At 47.2% G+C, this 19,365-nt stretch overlaps 1 protein-coding gene across 5 annotated transcripts in view; it reads left to right on the plus strand.

The window, feature by feature from the left end:
• sh2b2 (SH2B adaptor protein 2) overlaps positions 1 to 19,365 on the plus strand; it is a 92,733-nt gene that overhangs the window by 40,076 nt on the left and 33,292 nt on the right. For all 5 annotated transcript variants that reach the window (XR_013548940.1, XM_078422347.1, XM_078422344.1 and 2 more), the window contains exons 5-7: positions 8,695 to 8,786; positions 13,871 to 13,977; positions 14,981 to 15,148. Coding sequence is in view for 4 of the 5 variants with exons in the window: in XM_078422347.1 (XP_078278473.1) it covers positions 8,695 to 8,786; positions 13,871 to 13,977; positions 14,981 to 15,148 (367 nt within the window). In the remaining variant the exon portion in view is untranslated. The remainder of the gene's footprint in view (positions 1 to 8,694; positions 8,787 to 13,870; positions 13,978 to 14,980; positions 15,149 to 19,365) is intronic.

The raw sequence follows: 19,365 nt of genomic DNA on the forward strand, positions 1-19,365 counted from the left end.
CACACACAAGCTCCTCTATTCCAATGAAAATCTCTCCAATGTAAGGTCTCTCAACCCTGAGATCATTCTGGTAAAGCTCTTGCACCCTTTGTAAAGTTGTTATGTCTTCCCTATATTGTGCCTCAAAGCATACAATGCAACCGTTTGAAGAAGGGTTCCAACCAGAAACTTCACCTTTCCAGAGGTGCTGCCTGACCCGCTGAGTTACTCCAGCACTTTGCCTATTTTTGTAAACCAGCATCCTTGCTTCTTTTTGGCAGGAATGAGGACAGAATAAAGTGTGTGCTGGAGAAAAAATAATGTAAATTGATGATTGGCATGGTGTTGGTTTCCATGTTGTGTCTCTCCGTGATTCCATGCTCATAATCTAGATGTGCCTCACTCTACACTGGCATATTATTCACATTGTCTGCCCAAATGGGTGCAAGAACCTCGGTCTCCTGTCTGCTGTTTCTGGGTTGGAGCCGTGGGTCTCCTCTTCGCCTTTGGGATGGAAATATTGATGTTCAGTTCCCATCCTGCCATCATCAGCTCAATTCCCCTCAGTCGGCCAAGCATGGATTTGCCGACGTTGTTTGGTCACAAACTAATTTCTGGTACGTTACATAGGGAAAGGTGAGCCATGGTTGTGCGTGCTTATAATTAGTTTCGTTTATTATTGCCAATGTATTGAGGTACAGTGAAAAGTTTTTTGTTGCGTGTTAGCCAGTCAAGAAATAGACTATACTGTCTATACATGATTACAATCAGCCGTCCTAGTGTACAGATACACGATAAAGGGTGCATTATTTAGTACAAGAGAAGCTCTGATCAAAGATGCCTCAAAGGTATACAATGAGGTAGGTGCAGGTCAGGATCACTCTCTAGCTGGTGAGAGGCCTGATAACAGCTTGGAAGAAACTGCCCCTGAATCTGGAGCTATGTGTTTTCAAACTTCTGTGCTTCTTGCCTTATGGGAGAGGGGAGAAGGGGGAGTGACTAGGGTAAGACTGGTCTTTGATTATGCCAGTGGCTTTGTTGAGGCAGCATGAAGAGTACATGCAGTCCATGGAAGGGAGGTTGGTTTGCGTGATGGCCTGGGCTGTGTCCACAACTCTTTGCAATATATTGTGGTCTTCACTGGAGCTGTTCCCAAACCAAGCTGTGATGCATCCTGATAACATGCTTTCTGCAGTGCATCTGTCGAAGTTGGTGAGAGTTGTTGGGGACATGCCAAACTTCCTAAGCCGCCTAAGGAAGTAGAAGCGTTTGTGTGCTTTCTTGGCCATTGCTTCAATATGGACGGTCCAGGACAAATTGCTGGTGATATTTACTCCTAGGAACTTGAAGCTTTCGAGCATTTCTACTTTGACGACATCAATGTTTACTGGGACGTGTGTACTGCTTCGCTTCCTCAAGTCCATTACAAGTCATGAGCAGACCCTTTGGTTCACAATATCTGTATCAAACATGATGCCAAGCCATACTCTTACATATCCCGACATTCCAGGCAAATCCATGGACCTATCCAAAAGTCTCTGAAATACCGCTATCATGTCTGCCTCCACCGACAGCACGTTTTAAAACTTTTTTTAAGAGATACAGCGCGGAAACAGGCTCTTCGGCCCACCAAGTCCGCAATCCCCGCACATTAACACTATCCTACACACATTAGGGACAATTTACACTTATACCAAGCCAATTACCCGACAAACCTGTACGTCTTTGGAGTGTGGGAGTAAACCGAAGATCTCGGCAAAAACCCACAGGGAGAACGTACAAACTCTGTACAGAAAGCACCCGTAGTCAGGATGGAACGTGGGTCTCTGGCTGTGTAAGGCAGTAACTCTACCGCTGTGCCTCCATGCTGCCCTACCTTCCAGACACTCACCACTCTTTGTGTAAAAGAAAATTTGCCTCGCAAATCTCCTTGAAACTTTGCCCCTCTCACCTTAAAACTGTGCCCTCCAGTATTTGTTTTTTTCCAATCTGAGAAAAAGATTCTGTCTACCCCATCTATGCCTCTCAGAACTGTATATACTTCTATCAGGTCTCTTCTGTCTTGTAACACTGTCGATGCTCTGGTATTGTTGGCCTTCATTTCATCCTAAATTATGGAGGACCCTGTCCATTGGGATTTCACTCATACCAACCAGCGCTTAAATCTAAGGTTATCAGGCATTTTGGCAGACTTAATCACTGTCTAAACCATGGGAATTATCAGCAGAATCTAAGCATTTAATGGGAATTCCTTTCACTGTGTATCGAAGCACAATTCAGCTGGGAAAAGCTTAATTGGTTTCTGACAAAGATTTCCAAAGTTTTTACAATTGCAGTCTACTGGATTTCCGGCAAGGATCAATTAATGGTGCAGTTAGTGTTCCCTGATGTGGAAAAAACATTGAATTTTTTCACTCAAAGGGATTTGACCTGAAAGATATCATTTTTATAAAGCAAAGCACAGCAGGGGGCATTTCCACCCTGGGGAAATAGATTCTGACTGTCTACCCGATGTATGCCTCTCATGTCCCTTATGCATGTAGGATAGTGTTTGTGTGCGGGGATCACTGGTCAGCACGGACCCGGTGGGTCGAAGGGCCTGTTTTTGCTCCGTATCTCGTCCACGGTAGAGTTGCTGCCTTACAGCGAATGCAGCACCGGACACCCAGGTTCGATCCCGACTATGGGCTCTGTCGGTACGAAGTTTATACGTTCTCCCTGTGGCCTGCGTGGGTTTTCTCCCAGATCTACACTCCAAAGATGTACAGGTTGTAGGTTAATTGGCTTGGTAAATGTAAAAATTGTCCCTAGTGGGTGTAAGATAGTGTTAATGTGCGGGGATCGCTGGTCGGAGCGGATCCGGTAGGCCGAAGGGCCTGTTTCCGTGCTGTATCTCTAAACTAAACTAAACTGTCTCTGCCAATAAGGATTTCTATACTGTGAACCTAATACCCAACCATCCATACACACCGGATCCCAGGGTATAGAGTGTTAGAAACATAAAAACATAGAAAAATAGGTGCAGGAGTAGGCCATTCAGCTCTTCGAGCCAGCACTGCCATTCAATATGATCAAGGCTGATCATCTAAAATCAGCACTCCATTCCTGCTTTTTCCCCCATATCCCTTGATTCCGTTAGCTTTAAGAGCTAAATCTAACTCTCTCTTGAAAACATCCAGTGAATTGGCCTCTACTGCCTTCTGTGGCAGAGAATTCCACAGATTCACAACTCGCTGGGTGAATTTTTTTTCCCTCAGTCCTAAATGGCCTACCCCTTATCTTAAACTGTTTACCCCTGGTTCTGGACTCCCCCAACATTGGGAACATTTTTCCTGCATCTAGCTTGTCTAGTCCTTTTATAATTTTATACATCTCTATAAGATCCCCTCTCATCCTTCGAAACGCCAGTGAATACAAACCCAGTCTTTCCAATCTTTCTTCATATGACAGTCCCTCCATCCCAGGGATTAACCTCGTGAACCTACACTGCACTGCCTCAATAGCAAGTAGGTCCTTCCTCAAATTAGGAGACCAAAACTGCACACAATACTCCAGATGTGGTCTCACCAGGGCCCGATACAACTGCAGAAGGACTTCTTTGCTCCTGTACTCAAATCCTCTCATTATGAAGGTCAACATGCCATTAGCTTTCTTCGCTGCCTGCTGTACCTGCACGCTTACTTTCAGTGACTGATGTACAAGGACACCAAGGTCTCGTTGCACTTCTCCTTTACCTAATCTGACACCATTGAGATATAATCTGCCCCCTTATTTTTGCCGCCAAAGTGGATAACCTCACATTCATCTACGTTATACTGCATCTACCATGCATCTGCCCACTCGCTCAACCTGTCCACTCACCCTGCAACCTCCTATCGTCCTCTTCGCAGTTCACACTGCCACCCAGCTGTGTGTCATCCGCAAACTTGCTAGTGTTACTTCTAATTCCATCATCCAAATCATTAATATATATGGTAAACAGTTGCAGCCCCAACACCGAGCCTTGCGGCACTCCACTCGCCACTGCCTGCCGTTCTGAAAAGGACCCGTTCATTCCTACTCTTTGCTTCCTGTCTGCCAAGCAATTCTCTATCCATGTCAACACCCTACCCTCAATACCATGTTCTCTAATTTTGCTCACCGACCTCCCGTGTGGGACCTTATCAAAGGCTTTCTGAAAGTCTAGATACACTACATCCACTGGCTCTCCTTCATCCATTTTACTTGTCACATCCTCAAAAAATTCCAGAAGATTAGTCAAACAGGATTTCCATCCATGCGGACTCGGACCAATCCTTTTACCGCTATCCAAATGTGCCATTATTACCTCTTGAATAATTGACTCCAGCATCTTCCCCACCACTGATGTCAGGCTAACTGGTCTGTAATTCCCCGTTTTCTCTCTCGCTCCTTTCTTCAAAAGTGGGATAACATTAGCTATCCTCCAATCCACAGGAACTGATCCTGAATCTATTGAACATTGGAAAATGATCACCAATTTCCACTATTTCTTGAGCCACCTCCTTGAGTACCCTGGGATGCAGACCATCAGGCCCAGGGGATTTATCATCCTTCAGTCCCATTAGTCTACCCAATACTATTTCTCGCCAAAAGCAAATTTCTTTCAATTCCTCTAGCCCCCTAGATCCTCTGTCCTCTAGACATCTGGGAAATTGTTTGTGTCTTCCTTAGTGAAGACAGATCCGAAGTACCTGTTCAACTCTTCCGCCATTTCCTTGTTACCCATAATAATTTCACCCGTGTCTGCCTTCAAGGGACCCACATTTGTCTTTATTAATCTTTTTCTCTAAACATACCTAAAGAAGCTTTTACTGTCCTTTTACTGACCCTGATTGAACCTGGGTCTCTAGTGCTGTTGGCCAGCAACTCTACCGCTGCAGCACCGTGCCGCCCGTTTAGAAAAGGGGGGGGGGGGTTTGGGGCAATTCGTCCACTCCCAGTGACAAACCCTACTGATCAGAATTCATTGCTCCCAACACAGGTGCACAGTGCATCCCACCCTCTGCATGCACTGCAATAAGTAGTCTGCACTTCCCCAAATTCACAAGCGGGGCGCAACAAGGGTGGCAGGGAGATGAGAACGGTCCCTTGCAGGTTCCCAGTGGTGGAAGGAATGAGTCTGCAGAGTGGGGTTGAAGGGGTGCCACTCAATGGGATGGATGCTTTGTCCTGGAGTGCCGGGAGGTGAGTCACCTCAGCAGCCTAGAGTGCTTAAATGTCATGTATTGGCAATGGCACTATGAGTTTAGTTTAGTGAATGCAGCATGGAAACAGGCCCTTCGGCACATCGAGTCCTCACCGACTAGTGATCCCCATACACTAACACCATTCTACACACTAGGGACAATTTACAATTTTACCGAAGCCAATTCGCCTACAAACCTGCCGTCTTTGGAGTGTGAGAGGAAACAGGTGCACCCGGATAAAACCCACGCAGGTCACGGGGAGAACGTACAGCACCCGTAGTCAGGATCGAACCCGGTTCTCTTGCGCTGTAAGGCAACAACTCCATCATGCAGCCCTTTCGTGCAATTAGAGAATTCAATGTTCATTCCGCTTGGGGAGCTTACATCAGGGCAGTATGAACATTGAATTCTCTAATTTTAAGTAACTTCTATTCCCGCCATCGCCACCGCGGTTCCACGGCTCCGGGACAAGTTAAAGAGTCGAGGAGAGTTGAGGGGAACTCGCCACTTAAAGCAAAAAAACATGCAAAATCATTGTAGTTTTTACTAATTAACCATATAGACACCAAATTAACAGTTTTGAAAACAGTATTTTCTTACCTATACGGAAAAAAACTGGAAAAAACGGATGAAACGAAGCTTTGTTTACATGGAGCAGATGTGCTGGCGACCATTCTTTGCCCCCGTGACCTATGACCTACGCATGCTCAGTCAGAATACCGAACTCACTTATTGAAGGGACGTTTTCACCTGTCACAATAGAGGGCATGTAGAAGACATACACCAAAATATTGCCTGGAATGGAGAGCTGTCGTTATGTGGGAGATTGGAAAGGCTGGGTTTAGTCTCACTGGACTGTAGGAGTCCGAGGGATGTGTTTACATTTGATTGGATAGATAGTTAGGATCTTTATTTTCACTGGGCAAGGAGTTTAGAACGAATGGGCAGTGTTTTAAGATGAGAAGGAAGAAATTTAAAGGAGATGGGAAGGTGGTGGTTATCTGAAACAAGCTACTGGAGTAGGTGTTGGCAGCAAGTACAATGATAGCTATGAGATATAATTACAACATAGCTATGAAAGGATAAAGGTCTATGTGGGCAAATGGGATTAGCATAGATGGGCATCACGGTCGACATGGACCTGGTGGCCAAAGGGACCGTTTTGATGCAGGACAATTCTAGCATTCTACAAAATTATCATGTACCTGCTTATAGAGAGAGATCTTTGGATCCAAGACCATAGCTCCCTCAAAAGTAGATAGAGTGGTAAAGAGGGCACAGGATACACTTGCCTTCATCAGTCAGGGCATTGAGTATGATTAGGGAATTATTATTGCTACTTTAAAGGACTTTCATTAGACCATATTTGGAGTATCATTTGCAGTCTGGTCACTTTGCTACTGTAACACTGTAAATTTCCCCGGTGTGGGACGAATAAAGGAATATATTATATTATTATATTATTAGAAGTATATAAAATTATGAGAGGCATAGATTGGGTATAGCTATAAGGTGAAAGGGGCAATGTTTAAAGAAGATGTGCAGGGCGTTTTGCTTTAGTATAGAGGGTGTTGAGTGCCTGGAACATGCTGCCAGGGGTGGTGGTGGGGCAGATATGATAGTGGTTAAGAGGCTTTTAGACAGGCACGTTGATATGCAGAGAATGGAGGGATGTGGATCATTTGCAGGCAGATGAGATTATTTTATGTTGATGTCATGTTTGGCACAGACATTGTGGGCCAAGGGGCCTGTTCCTGTGCTGCCCTGTTCTATGTTCCATGGGATATGGTAGACAGTGACCTACCTTTAACCAGAGAACAGCATGGTGGCGCAGCGGTAGAATTGCTTCCTTAGCGCCAGAGACCCGGGTTCGATCCTAACTATGGGTGCTGTTTGTACGGAGTTTGTACGTTCTCCCTGTGACCAGGAATCAGAGTTTTCTCCGATATCTCTGATTCCTCCAACACTCCAAAGATGTACAGGTTTGTAGGTTAATTGGATTGGTTTAATTGTAAATTATCCCAAGTGTGTGTGTAGAATAGTGTTAGTATGTGGGGGTCACTGGTCAGCACGGACTCAGTGGGCTCGAAGGACTTGTTTCTGTGCTGTGTCTCTGCAACTAAAAATAAACTAAAAAAGTGCATGGTTTAAGGTGTGGAATTTGGGGATACAAGAAAGAATTTTACCACCCAAATAATGATTGGAGTTTGGAATGCACTGCCTGAGTGGATGAAGGAGAAAAACAATTTTTGCGACATTTATGTAGTATCGTGATAAGCTAAGGCAGAGAAGGCTCAATGATACTTTATTGCCATAGGTACCGAGGCTACAGACCAAATGGGATACTACTCGTGCTCTCTTTAGTGGACGTACATAAGAAGGATGCACTAGCTTCCAAGAGCACACTTCCATAACACAACTGTGGGCATTGACTCTCAGCCTTATTTCTTTCCCCACAATGCCTGCAGGGAGTATTAGCTCACCCCTTCTATTAATACTTGCTCCAAGTTTCTGAATGATGGTTAGTGCTGCTCCAACCTCATCCACTGTATCTGCTGTTCCAGGTGTGAACTATATATCGGTGAGACCAAGCGCAGACTTGGTCGCTGAACACCTCCACTCAGTCTGCCTGAGCCTACGTGTTCTCCTGGTTGCTAAACACTTTAACTCCCACAGTGACCTTTCTGTCCTGCGCCTCCTTTACTGTCAAAGTGAGGCCAAACACAAATGGGTGGAACAGCATCGCATATTGTGCTTGGGCAGCTTACAAACCAGCAGTATGTATATTGATTTCTCTAATTTTAAATTACCCTTGCTTTCCCTCTCTTGCCGTCCCTCCCCCACCCTAGTTCTCCTACTAGTTTCACTGTCCCCCTGTTTAATTTTACTGTTTGTATACCTTGTTGTCACCTTCCCCTCAGCCAACAATGAACCATTGTACCGAAGATAGACACAAAATGCTGGAGTAACCCTTCTAAGGGTCTCGACCCGAAACGTCACCCATTCCTTCTCTCCAGAGATGCTGCCTGTCCTACTGTGTTACTCCAGTATTTTGCATCTATCTTCGGTTTAAACCAGCATTTGCAGTTCCTTCCTACACAATGAACCATTGTACATTTCCTTGAGCATTGCCTGCTTTGATCTGTCCTTTTCACACCTTACATGCTCTTTATAACCTTCCATATCTCTAGTTTCTCTCTCCCCTGACTCTCAGTCTGAAGGGTCTCGATCCGAAATGTCACCCATTCCTTCTCTCCAGAGATGCTGCCTTTTCCACTGACTTACTCCAGCATTTTGTGTATCTTTCATGAATAATTGGTGTTGGATATGAGCTTCTGATAAACATTGTATGTTTGTTCATTCCTTAGCGGGTTGGAAGAGAGTCAGAACCATTCTTGTGATCCAAAGCATACTCTGCTGTACTGAAAATATTGTGCATGTGCATGTGCATGCAGTGATGATTTGATGTGCAATCTGACACGACTAGAAAGAGTGACTTGTGTGACAGGTGGAGAATGGTGTGGAGTACATCCTGGAGACCATTGACTCGCTGCAGAAGCACTCGTGGGTGGCTGACATACAGGACTGCATGGACCCAGGGTAAGGGCAACTTCACTGCCTCTCACACCAGCTCAGATTACACAGCCAAACCTGACAAGTAGAAATATTTTATTCTGTAAGTCCAACCATACCAGATGGAAGCAGCTGCTTGTGTGGACAGCACAGTGGCACAGCACAGTGGCACAGCACAGTGGCACAGCACAGTGGCACAGCACAGTGGCACAGCGGTAGAGCCGCTGCCTCACAGCACCAGAGAACCTGGTCCGATCCTGACCTCAGATGTCTGTGTGAAGTTTGCACGTTCTCCCTGTAACCGCGTGGGTTTTCTTTGGGTGCTCTGGTTTCTTCCAACATTCCAAAGGCGCAAGGGTTTGTGGGTTAATTGGCCTCTATAACATTACCCCTAGTGGTAGAGGAGAAAATGGGATAACATAGAGCTAGTGTGTAGGGAGTGGATGAGAAAGAAGGATAACATAGAGCTAGTGTGAATGGGTGATTGCTGGTCGGTGTGGACTCGGTGGGCCTGTTTCCATGCTGTATCCCTAAACTAAACCGCTGAGAGAGTGAGATAACAAAGAACTAATGTGAATGGGTGATCGATGGTTGGTGGACCTGGTGGGTCAAAGGACCTATTTCTATTCTGTACCTCTAAACTAAACTAAACTATTCGATTGTGATGGAGAGATCTCCTGAAGGTATAAAATCTGATAGTCAAGGAGACAGTGGTTTGCTGTTCGTTGAGGGTCATGGTCCAGGAGGAGGTGTTAGTGATCTGATCACTGGTCTCTGCAAGTGTAAGAAAATAACTGCAGATGCTGGTACAATTCGAAGGTATTTATTCACAAAATTCTGGAGTAACTCAGCGGGTCAGGCAGCGTCTCAGGAGAGAAAGAATGGGTGACGTTTTGGGTCGAGACCCTTCTTCAGGGTCTCTGCGAGGTCAGTCCATAGGACCACAACAGCACCACCTCGTCCGCAGGCTTGATGAGGGCATTAGGATTGATGCAGAGAGAGCACAGGGCTGTGGTGTGAGAGCAGCAAGAGTGAGGTTGGATGGAGAAGTCAAGAAGGTTGGTTTAATATTGGCAGTTATAAAGGAAATGGTCGAGAGAGGGTAAAAAGCCTGAGGGGGGGATGTCCATGGGGAAGATCGGGGCCTGACCAGGAGAGTCCAGACCAGGGAACACAGTCTAAGAATAAAGGGTAGGCCATTTAAAATTGAGGTGAGAAGAAACTTTTTCACCCAGAGTTGTGAATTTGGGGAATTCTCTGCCACAGAAGGCAGTGGAGGCTAATTCACTGGATGAATTTAAAAGAGAGTTAGGTATAGCTCTAGGGACTAGTGGTATCAAGGGATATGGGGAGAAGGCAGGCAGGGGTTACTAATTGTAGATTATCACAAAGAATGGCGGTGCTGGCTTGAAGGGCCAAATGGCCTCCTGCACCTATTTTCTATGTTTCTATGACCAGGTGGCAACCTCACGAGGAAATTGCAGAGGCCTTTGTAGAGGTTTTTGCATCATCTTTAGCTACAGGTAAAGTTGTCGGTGACTAATGTTGTGTGACTGCAGATGCTGGTTTAAACCGAGGATAGACACAAAATGCTAGAGTAACAGTGGGTCAGACAGCATCTCTGGAGAAAAGGAATAGGTGACTTTTCGGGTCAAGACGGTTGTTTAGTGAGGGCTGCAAGGACAAGCCAGGCAGTAGATGGCCGGGAGCCTGGCCTTATTATGGGAGAGGATTCTTCGGGAAAGAATCTACCAAGATTTGGTTAGGCATGGACCGATTAAAAAAAGTACGGGTGGCTGTGTGGTGTGTGTGGTGTGAGAGAAATCGTGTCTCATGAATCTGATACAGTGTTTTGAAGAGGTCACTGGGAATTGATGAGATCGGGGCTGTGGATGTTGTCTATAGACTTTGGAACACTTTTCACAAGGTCCCGCATGACAGGCTGCACTCGAAGAGATGGATCACAAGCAATACAAAGTGTTCTGTCCAACAGGACTCAAAATTGACTTGGAGGAAGGAGTGAAATGGTAGTTGTGAAGGGTTGTTTCTCTGATTGGGGACCTGTGACCAGTGGAGTGCCACAGGGCACAACAAACATACTACAAAGTAAACCACAGTCTACCATATCTCATGGAACATAGAAAAGTACAGGATGAGTGCTGGGTCCACTGCTGTTTGTTATCTACATTAATGATTTGAACGTCAGGGAAGTCAGTATCGCAGAAAGGAAACAAACTCCAACCTGATCTCACGCAGCAACTCAGACTGCAGAGAAACTACAGATTATTGGTGAGCATTACACTTTAATCATTGACAATTGATAGAGGCAGAGAATGTAACCAGTAGCCCAACATCCTTGGTTCAGTGGCTTTCCTGACTCTCTCTGTGACCATCTGATACCACACACACTTCCAGATTCAGGGACCGTTTCTTCCCAGCTGTTATCAGGCAACTGAACCATCCAATCACCAACTAGAGAGTGGTTCTGACCTAACATCTACCTCATTGAAGACCCTCGGACTGTCTTTAATTGGACTTCAATTGAAAATGCACTAAACATTATTCCCTTTACATTTAGACTTCAGACTTCAGAGATTACAATGCGGAAACAGGCCCTTCGGCCCACCGAGTCTGCACCGACCAGTGATCCCCATACACTAGTACTATCCTACACACCTGGGACAATTTACAATTTTGCCGATGCCAATTAACCTGCACACCTGTACGTCTTTGGAGTGTGGGAGGAAACCAGAGCACCCGGCGAAAACGCGTGTGGTCATAAAGAGAACATACAAACTCAGTACAGAGACCCATAGTCCGGATCGAAACAGGGTCTCTGGCGCTGTAAGACAGCAACTTTACCGCTGGCTGTGCCACCGTGCCACCCCTTAATGGCTAATATATTTTGCGCTACTAAAACATTCTCTATGCTCCAGCCTTTATTCTGCAATTGTGCACTGTGGATGGCTAGATTGTCATCGTGTATAGATTTTAGATTTTTTTTTTTAGATTTAGATTCTACAGCGTGGAAACAGGCCCTTTCGGCCCACCGAGTCCGCGCCGCCCAGCGATCCCCGCACATTAACACTATCCTACACACACCAGGGACAATTTTTACATTTACCCAGTCAATTAACCTACAAACCTTAGTATAGTCTTTTCGCTGACTGAATAGCACGCAACAAAAAGGCTTTTCACTGTACCTCAGTACATATGACAATAATAAACTAAACTAAAACTAAACTAAACTAAAACTGTAGGCTCTGACAGTCTGGCCGCAAGGGCAAGACCTCTTTCCATGTGACACGGGACCTAGGAAGGTCCTGGTGCTGTAAAATCTTGAAACACTGGGTACATTGGTATCACTCCACACACATAAGATGCGATCCAGCGGCTGTGATTCCTGTAGTTTACTTTAGTTTAGAGATACAGTGCGGAAACATTCCTATCGGCCCACCGAGTCCGTGCCTACCAGTGATCCCCAAACACCTAACACAATCCTACACACTCCAGGAACAATTTACAATTATACCAAGCCAATGAATCGACAAACGTCTTCGAAGTGTGGGAGGAAACTAAAGATCCGGGAGAAAACCCTCGCAGGTCACAGGGATAACGTACAAACTTCGTACAGACAAGCACCCTCAGCCAGGATAGAAAACGGGTCTCTGGCGCTATAAGGCAGCAACTCTACTGCTGCGTCACCGTACAGCACTGTAGTTAACTCCACATTAATAACTATCTCGGCACTCCCGTTGTATGACAGTGAGCAGATGGAGAATACTGGTGACAAAGGAGATTGACTTTAGGCTGCAGCTCAACAGGCAGTGTTTGGGTCAGTAACCAAGCCTGAGGGGAAGCAGCGTGTCACTTGTGATGTGCTACTGCCCAAAGCCACTTTTTTGTGAATGATTGAAATTAATTCATTGAAAGATACAGCCGAAGTTGTCGTGCTTGTTGGCAGAAATTACATTGGTAGGAATGGGGAATCGGTCGTGCAAATTAAATACAGGTAATTAGGTAAAAGTTTAAAGAACAAGACCTCCAGGATGGTGATCTCCGGATTATGCCCAGTGCCATGTGCTAGTGAGGGTAGGGACAGGAAGATAGGATCAATGAATTGAGGAGTTGGTGCAGGGGACAGGGATTCAGACTCTTGGACCATTGGGATCTCGGCTGGAGCAGAGTACAAGAGGGATCTGTTGCACCTGCACCAATGTCCTGGAGGCAGGTTTGCTAGTGCTACCCGGGTGGGTTTAAACGGGATGGGCAGAAGGGCAGGATCCAATGCAGGACTGAGGCAGGTGAGATTAAAGAAAGCACAGAGGATAGGACAGGCAGGAGCATGGCAGGGAGTGGGGAAGGATGGATGGCTGCGTTGAATTGCACTTATTTCAATGTGAGTGGCCTGATGGTTAAGGCGGGTGAACTTGGCCCATGGTTAGGTACCTACGACTGGGACGTTGTAAACATTACAGAAACCTGGCTAAGAGAGGGGCAGGACTGGCAGATGAATGTTCCAGGGTACAGGTTCCACAGGAGAGATAGAGGAGGGGGTAAAAGAGCTTTATTTTAAAGCGAATGTCACAGCAGTAGTCTGAGATGACATTACTGATGAGACTATATGGGTGGAGGTGAGAAATAAAAAAGGGGATGATCACCTTGTTCACAGTGTGCTACAGATCCCAAAATAGTCAATTTACAAGGCAATTTACAGAAGCCAATTAACCAACAAACATGCATGTCTTTGGAAGGATGGAGGAAACCAGAGCACTCAGAGAAAACCCATGCAGTCACATTGAGAACGTCCAAACTCCACACAGACAGCACTCATTGTCAGGATCAAATTCAGGTTTGTTGCAATGTGAGGCAGCAACTCTACTGTTGCGCCACTGTACCGCCCTTGTGACTAAAGTGTCCGTGGGTGTGCCTTTTGGGAGCAGCGACCATTACTCTAGTAGCTGGTTATGGATAAAGAGCGGGCGGACCCACGAGTTAAAATAATGATTTTTTTCTCAAAGTGTTTATGTGTTAACCTGAGTCATCTCTCTGGTCTGGACTGCGTGTACATTCTGACGTTCCTGATCTGCGTTTGGCCTCTTCCTCTGCAGGGACAGTGATGAGGACTTGGAACTGGCTTCCCTCCAACCCGCTGTGACCGTGGCTGGCAGAGAGTCTCCCTCCATCCCCCCCTGCGCCTGTGCCTTTACCCTTGACGGTAACTTTTAGTCACCCTACTGTGTTGTTAAACTTGAAAAAGTGCAGAGAAGATTTCCGAGATTTGAGGGCCTGAGCTATAGGGAGAGGTTGGGCAGGCTACCACTGTATTCCTTAGAGTGCAGGAGGGTGATCTTATAGAGGTGTATAAGATCATGAGAGGAATAGATAGGGTAGATAATAATAATAATAATAATGCATTATATTTATATAGCGCTTTTCATATACTCAAAGACGCTTGTCCTTTACAGTCGCACAGTCCTTTACCCAGAGTAGGGGAATCATGAATCAGAGGCCATGGGTTTAAGGTGCGAGGGGAAAGATTTAATCGGACCCCGAGGGGCAACGTTTTCACACCCAAGGGTGGTGGGTAGCCAATTATGAGCAGCCAATTATGGGTGGGGCATGTTGGCCAGCGTGGACACGTTGCACTGAAAGGACTGTCTCCCCGCTGTATGATTCTATGATTGTTATTGATTAATGTGTTCTTTAGATCTTGGAAGTTTGAATTTGTAGCTGTCAGTTTCCATACGCTCAAGAGCACATTGTGTGTTCCCTGTGCATCCAAAATCTTCCAAAACATTTGAATTTCCCTTTAACTATCGTCTCTCTGCCTTGCCCCACCTCACGGTTCCCCTCTCTCTCCCTCCCATCTCTTCTCTCCGCCGCCCCCCTCCCTCTACCTGGTGCGGGACTGGGTGGAGCAGGAACATTGGCGGGATCGGGATGGCGATGTCATGGAATACGTGACGGGGTGGGGTTCCTGAGATGCTGCTATAGTGTGTATTTCACTGGGAGATGGTCAGTGAATTCTCACTTTGTCGCACTGCATTGAGTTCTGTTCCCGTGGTTTGCCTTCTCCATGTAGAACGGGTTGTTCCTTGGCCAGCCTGTGTAGGTGGTAAAGATAGTGTGGAGTGGCGGAGTGTGGAAGCACTGGCTGGGGATGGCTGAAGTCTTGAGCGTGCTGCTCACTCTAACTTGATGTTATCTCTCCATTGCAGCACCCGTCCAAGCCCTGGACACCACCTGCACTGATCCTGATTCCGCACCCATCAGTTCACTCGTCAGACCAAAGGAAGTCTCAGTGCAGCAACCCCTCGCTCACGTTCCACTGGAGAACTTCCTCCAGACTCTGTATTCAGAGACTCCAAGTACTGCAGTCTCCACAGGTAATGCAGCCCAGCACACGGTGGCACAGCAGTAGAGTTGCTGCCTTACAGTGCCAGAAACCCGGGGTTCGATCCTGACCACGGGTTCTGTCTGTACAGTGTTTGCACGCTCTCCGTGTGACCGTGTGAGTTTTCTCCGGGAGCTCCGGTTTCCTCCCACATTACAAAAACATGGACGTTTGTAGGCTAATTGGTTTCTGTAAATTGTCCCCAATGTGTAGGATAGTAATTAATGTTAGTCAGTGCGGACTCAGTGGGCTGAAGGGTTCGTTTCCATGCTGTATCTCTAAACTGAACTCCAGCCGAGTTTGGCCTCCCTCTGCCTGCGGTGGGACTTCTGATCGGTTCCACTGTCATCTATTTGCAGCTGGGATGATTGGCTATGGGGGGATTCCCGATTCTACTGAATGTGGTGGAAAACTACATTTGTTTAGATGCTTCTATCATCCGTGTTTATCCGTTGCATGTCAGGATTGCAGACCTCCCAACCCTTCCGAATTTGGCGGAAAGTTTCCGCTTTCTTATTTCATTTCCACCATTCCGATTTCACCTCACATTATTCCGCAAAACACACGCCCCACCGCTCGCCCTGCCTCTCGCCCCGCCTCGCCGCTGGCCTTGCCCAGTCTCGCCTCTCCGCTGGCTCCGCCTCGCCTCGTCGCTGGCCCCGCCTCGCCGCTGGCCCGGTCTCACCTCGCTGCTGGCCCCGACTTGCCTCGCCGCTGGCCTCGCCTCGACGCTGGCCTCACCTCGCCTCGCCGCTGGCCCCGACTCGCCTCGCCACTGGCCCCAACTCGCCTCGCCGCTGGCCCCGACTCGCCTCGCCGCTGGACCCGACTCGCCTCGCCGCTGGCCCCGACTCGCCTCGCCGCTGGCCTCCCTTCGCCGCTGGCCCTGACTCGCCACTGGGCTCGCCTCACCTCGCTGCTGGCCTCGACTCGCCTCGCCTCGCCGCTGGGCTCACCTCACTGCGTTGAGAGGGGATGGGGTGCAGGGGAGGGGGGAGTGGGGATCGGGGGGGGTGGAGGAAGGGAGGGGGAAGGGGGGATGGGGGTGGGGGGTGGGGGAGTGGAGATGGGGGGAAAAGGTGGGGAGGGGAGGGCGGGAGTGGAGGGAGAGGGGAGAGGGGGGTAAGTGGGAGTGGGGGGGCGTGAATCGGGAGTGGGGGGGTGGGAGTAGGGAGTGTGCGAGGGCGGATGCCAGGGGGAAAGGGAGGAGGGGAGTAGGGGGGAGGGTGGGAGTCAGGGGGAGGGGAATAGACAATAGACAATAGGTGCAGGAGTAGGCCATTCAGCCCTTCGAGCCAGCACCGCCATTCAATGCGATCATGGCTGATCACTCTCAATCAGTACCCCGTTCCTGCCTTCTCCCCATACCCCCTCACTCCGCTATCCTTAAGAGCTCTATCCAGCTCTCTCTTGAAAGCATCCAACGAACTGGCCTCCACTGCCCTCTGAGGCAGAGAATTCCACACCTTCACCACTCTCTGACTGAAAAAGTTCTTCCTCATCTCCGTTCTAAATGGCCTACCCCTTATTCGTAAACTGTGGACCCTTGTTCTGGACTCCCCCAACATTGGGAACATGTTTTCTGCCTCTAATGTGTCCAATCCCCTAATTATCTTATATGTTTCAATAAGATCCCCCCTCATCCTTCTAAATTCCAGTGTATACAAGCCTAATTGCTCCAGCCTTTCAACATACGACAGTCCCGCCTTTCCGGGAATTAACCTAGTGAACCTACGCTGCATTCCCTCAATAGCAAGAATATCCTTCCTCAAATTTGGAGACCAAAACTGCACACAGTACTCCAGGTGCCGTCTCACCAGGGCCCGGTACAACTGTAGAAGGACCTCTTTGCTCCTATACTCAACTCCTCTTGTTACGAAGGCCAACATTCCATTGGCTTTCTTCACTGCCTGCTGTACCTGCATGCTTCCTTTCAGTGACTGATGCACTAGGACACCCAGATCTCGTTGAACATCCCCTCTTCCTAACTTGACACCAATCAGATAATAATCAGCCTTTCTATTCTTACTTCCAAAGTGAATAACCTCACACTTATCTACATTAAACTGCATCTGCCATGTATCCGCCCACTCACACAACCTGTCCAAGTCACCCTGCAGCCTTATTGCATCTTCCTCACAATTCACACTACCCCCCAGCTTAGTATCATCTGCAAATTTGCTAATAGGGGGGGAGTGGGGGTGGAGTGGGAGTGTGGGGGGGAGGGTAGTGGGGGTATTGGGGTGGTGTGGGGGGGACATGGTCTGTTGTGATTTGCTGTTGAAGACCACTGGAGCAAGTGTGTCTTCAATGAAATTAGGTATGTGTATTTTTAAATGAAACTCTTTCTTCATAACTTAGTCATACATTTTGTGTAAGGAAAAAGCAAAATAGAGAAAACAAAACAAAACAAAACAATTTTTGATTTGTTGTAAAAAGTATTTCTGTTCAATAACCTTTCTATAAATAGCAGAATATACACATGTAGGCCTGACATTGTACATGTAGTCCAAGAACTACAGACTGTTGGAAATAATAGTCGTTTTTCACACATGAATGTAGCGCATTTGGCGTGCATACCTTTTTTGCTGAAAAGTTGCATTACGCGCCATATTATGAATTTTTATGTAAAATTCTGAATTTTGGACATCAAAATTTTGAATTTGTAAAATCAAATGTTGCGAGGTCTGGGATTGGATCCAACAGCTGTTGAATGTGCTGCTTGTCAGGGGCGATCAGTGCAGGGACAGTTATTTCCGCTCTAACTTCACTCAACATTTGGTTATTTTGGGAAACAAACACTAAGTGGCTGCAGCACCAATAAGATGTCAAGTCAAGTCAAGTCAAGTCAATTTTATTTGTATAGCACATTTAAAAACAACCCACGTTGACCAAAGTGCTGCACATCTGATTAGGGTGTCAGAATGCAAGATAGATATTGACCTGTGCTTTGCTAAACACATGCTCGGTCCGCCAAGGCCTGCTAGATCTTGCGAGTTGACCATGGTGTTGGGGAGGGAACGGTTTCTGCGGAAAACAGAAAGGGGTGGAGATGGGAAAATGTGATCAGTAGTGGGATCACATTGGAGGTGGCGAAAATGTTGGAGGATTTTAATGCTGTATGCGACGGCTGATGGGGTGGAAGGAGAGGACAAGGGGGACTCAATCCTTGTTACGAATGGGGGGAGGGGAAGCAAGAGCGGTGCAGCGGTATATCGAGGAGACCCTAGTGAGAGCCTCATCTATAACGGAAATGCGGAACCCCTGTTTCCTAAAGAATGAGGACATCTCCGATGCCCTGGTATGAAGCACCTCATCCTGGGCGCAGATGCGGCAAAGTCAGAGGAATTGGGAGTAGGGGATAGAGTCTTTACAGGAAGCAGGGTGGGAAGAAGTGTAATCTAGATAGTTATGGGAGTCAATGAGTTTGTAGTAGATGTCGGTCAATAGTCTGTTTCCTGTGAGGGAGACGGTGAGATCCAGAAACGGTAGGGAGATGTCGGAGATGATCCAAGTGAATTTGAGTGCAGGATGGAAATTAGTGGAGAAGTTGATGAAGTCAGTGAGTTCTGCATGGATGCAGGAGGTAGCACCAATGCAGTCATCAATGTAGCGGAGGTAGAGTCGGGGATGGGGCCAGCGTATGCCTGGAACAGTGATTGTTCGACGTACCCGACAAAGAGGCAGGCCCATGCGAGTGCCCATAGCTACGCCTTGGATTTGGAGGAAGTGGGAGTAGTCGAAGGAGAAGTTGTTGAGGGCAAGGACCAGCTCTGCTAGGCGGAGGAGAGTATTAGTAGATGGAAATTGGCTAGTTCATGGTCCTCCAAAATATTCCAAATGGAATTTAAACTGGAGGTGGCGGAGTATGGACTTAAGCAAGAAGGGCTTCTTGGAGAAGAAGAGCTGCCTTAAATTTACAGGATACAGGATATCTTTATTTGTCATCCAAAAAACAAGTTCTTTGGATGAAATTTAGTCACCCACAGTCCAACAATAAAAGCAGTAAAATAAGCAAATTACACAACCCCAACCAACACAAAAAAAAGAAACATCCATCACAGTGAGTCTCCTCCAGTCCCCTCCTCACTATGATGGAAGGCCAGAATGTCTTTTCTCTTCCCCTGCCGTCTTCTTCCGCGGTCAGGCTGTTGTCGTTGCCACGTTCCGGGCCACGTCGGACGGTGAAAGGTCCGCAGCGGGCCGACC

The sequence above is a fragment of the Rhinoraja longicauda genome, chromosome 26 (genome assembly GCF_053455715.1).
Source record: "Rhinoraja longicauda isolate Sanriku21f chromosome 26, sRhiLon1.1, whole genome shotgun sequence".
Lineage (NCBI taxonomy): Eukaryota > Metazoa > Chordata > Chondrichthyes > Rajiformes > Arhynchobatidae > Rhinoraja > Rhinoraja longicauda.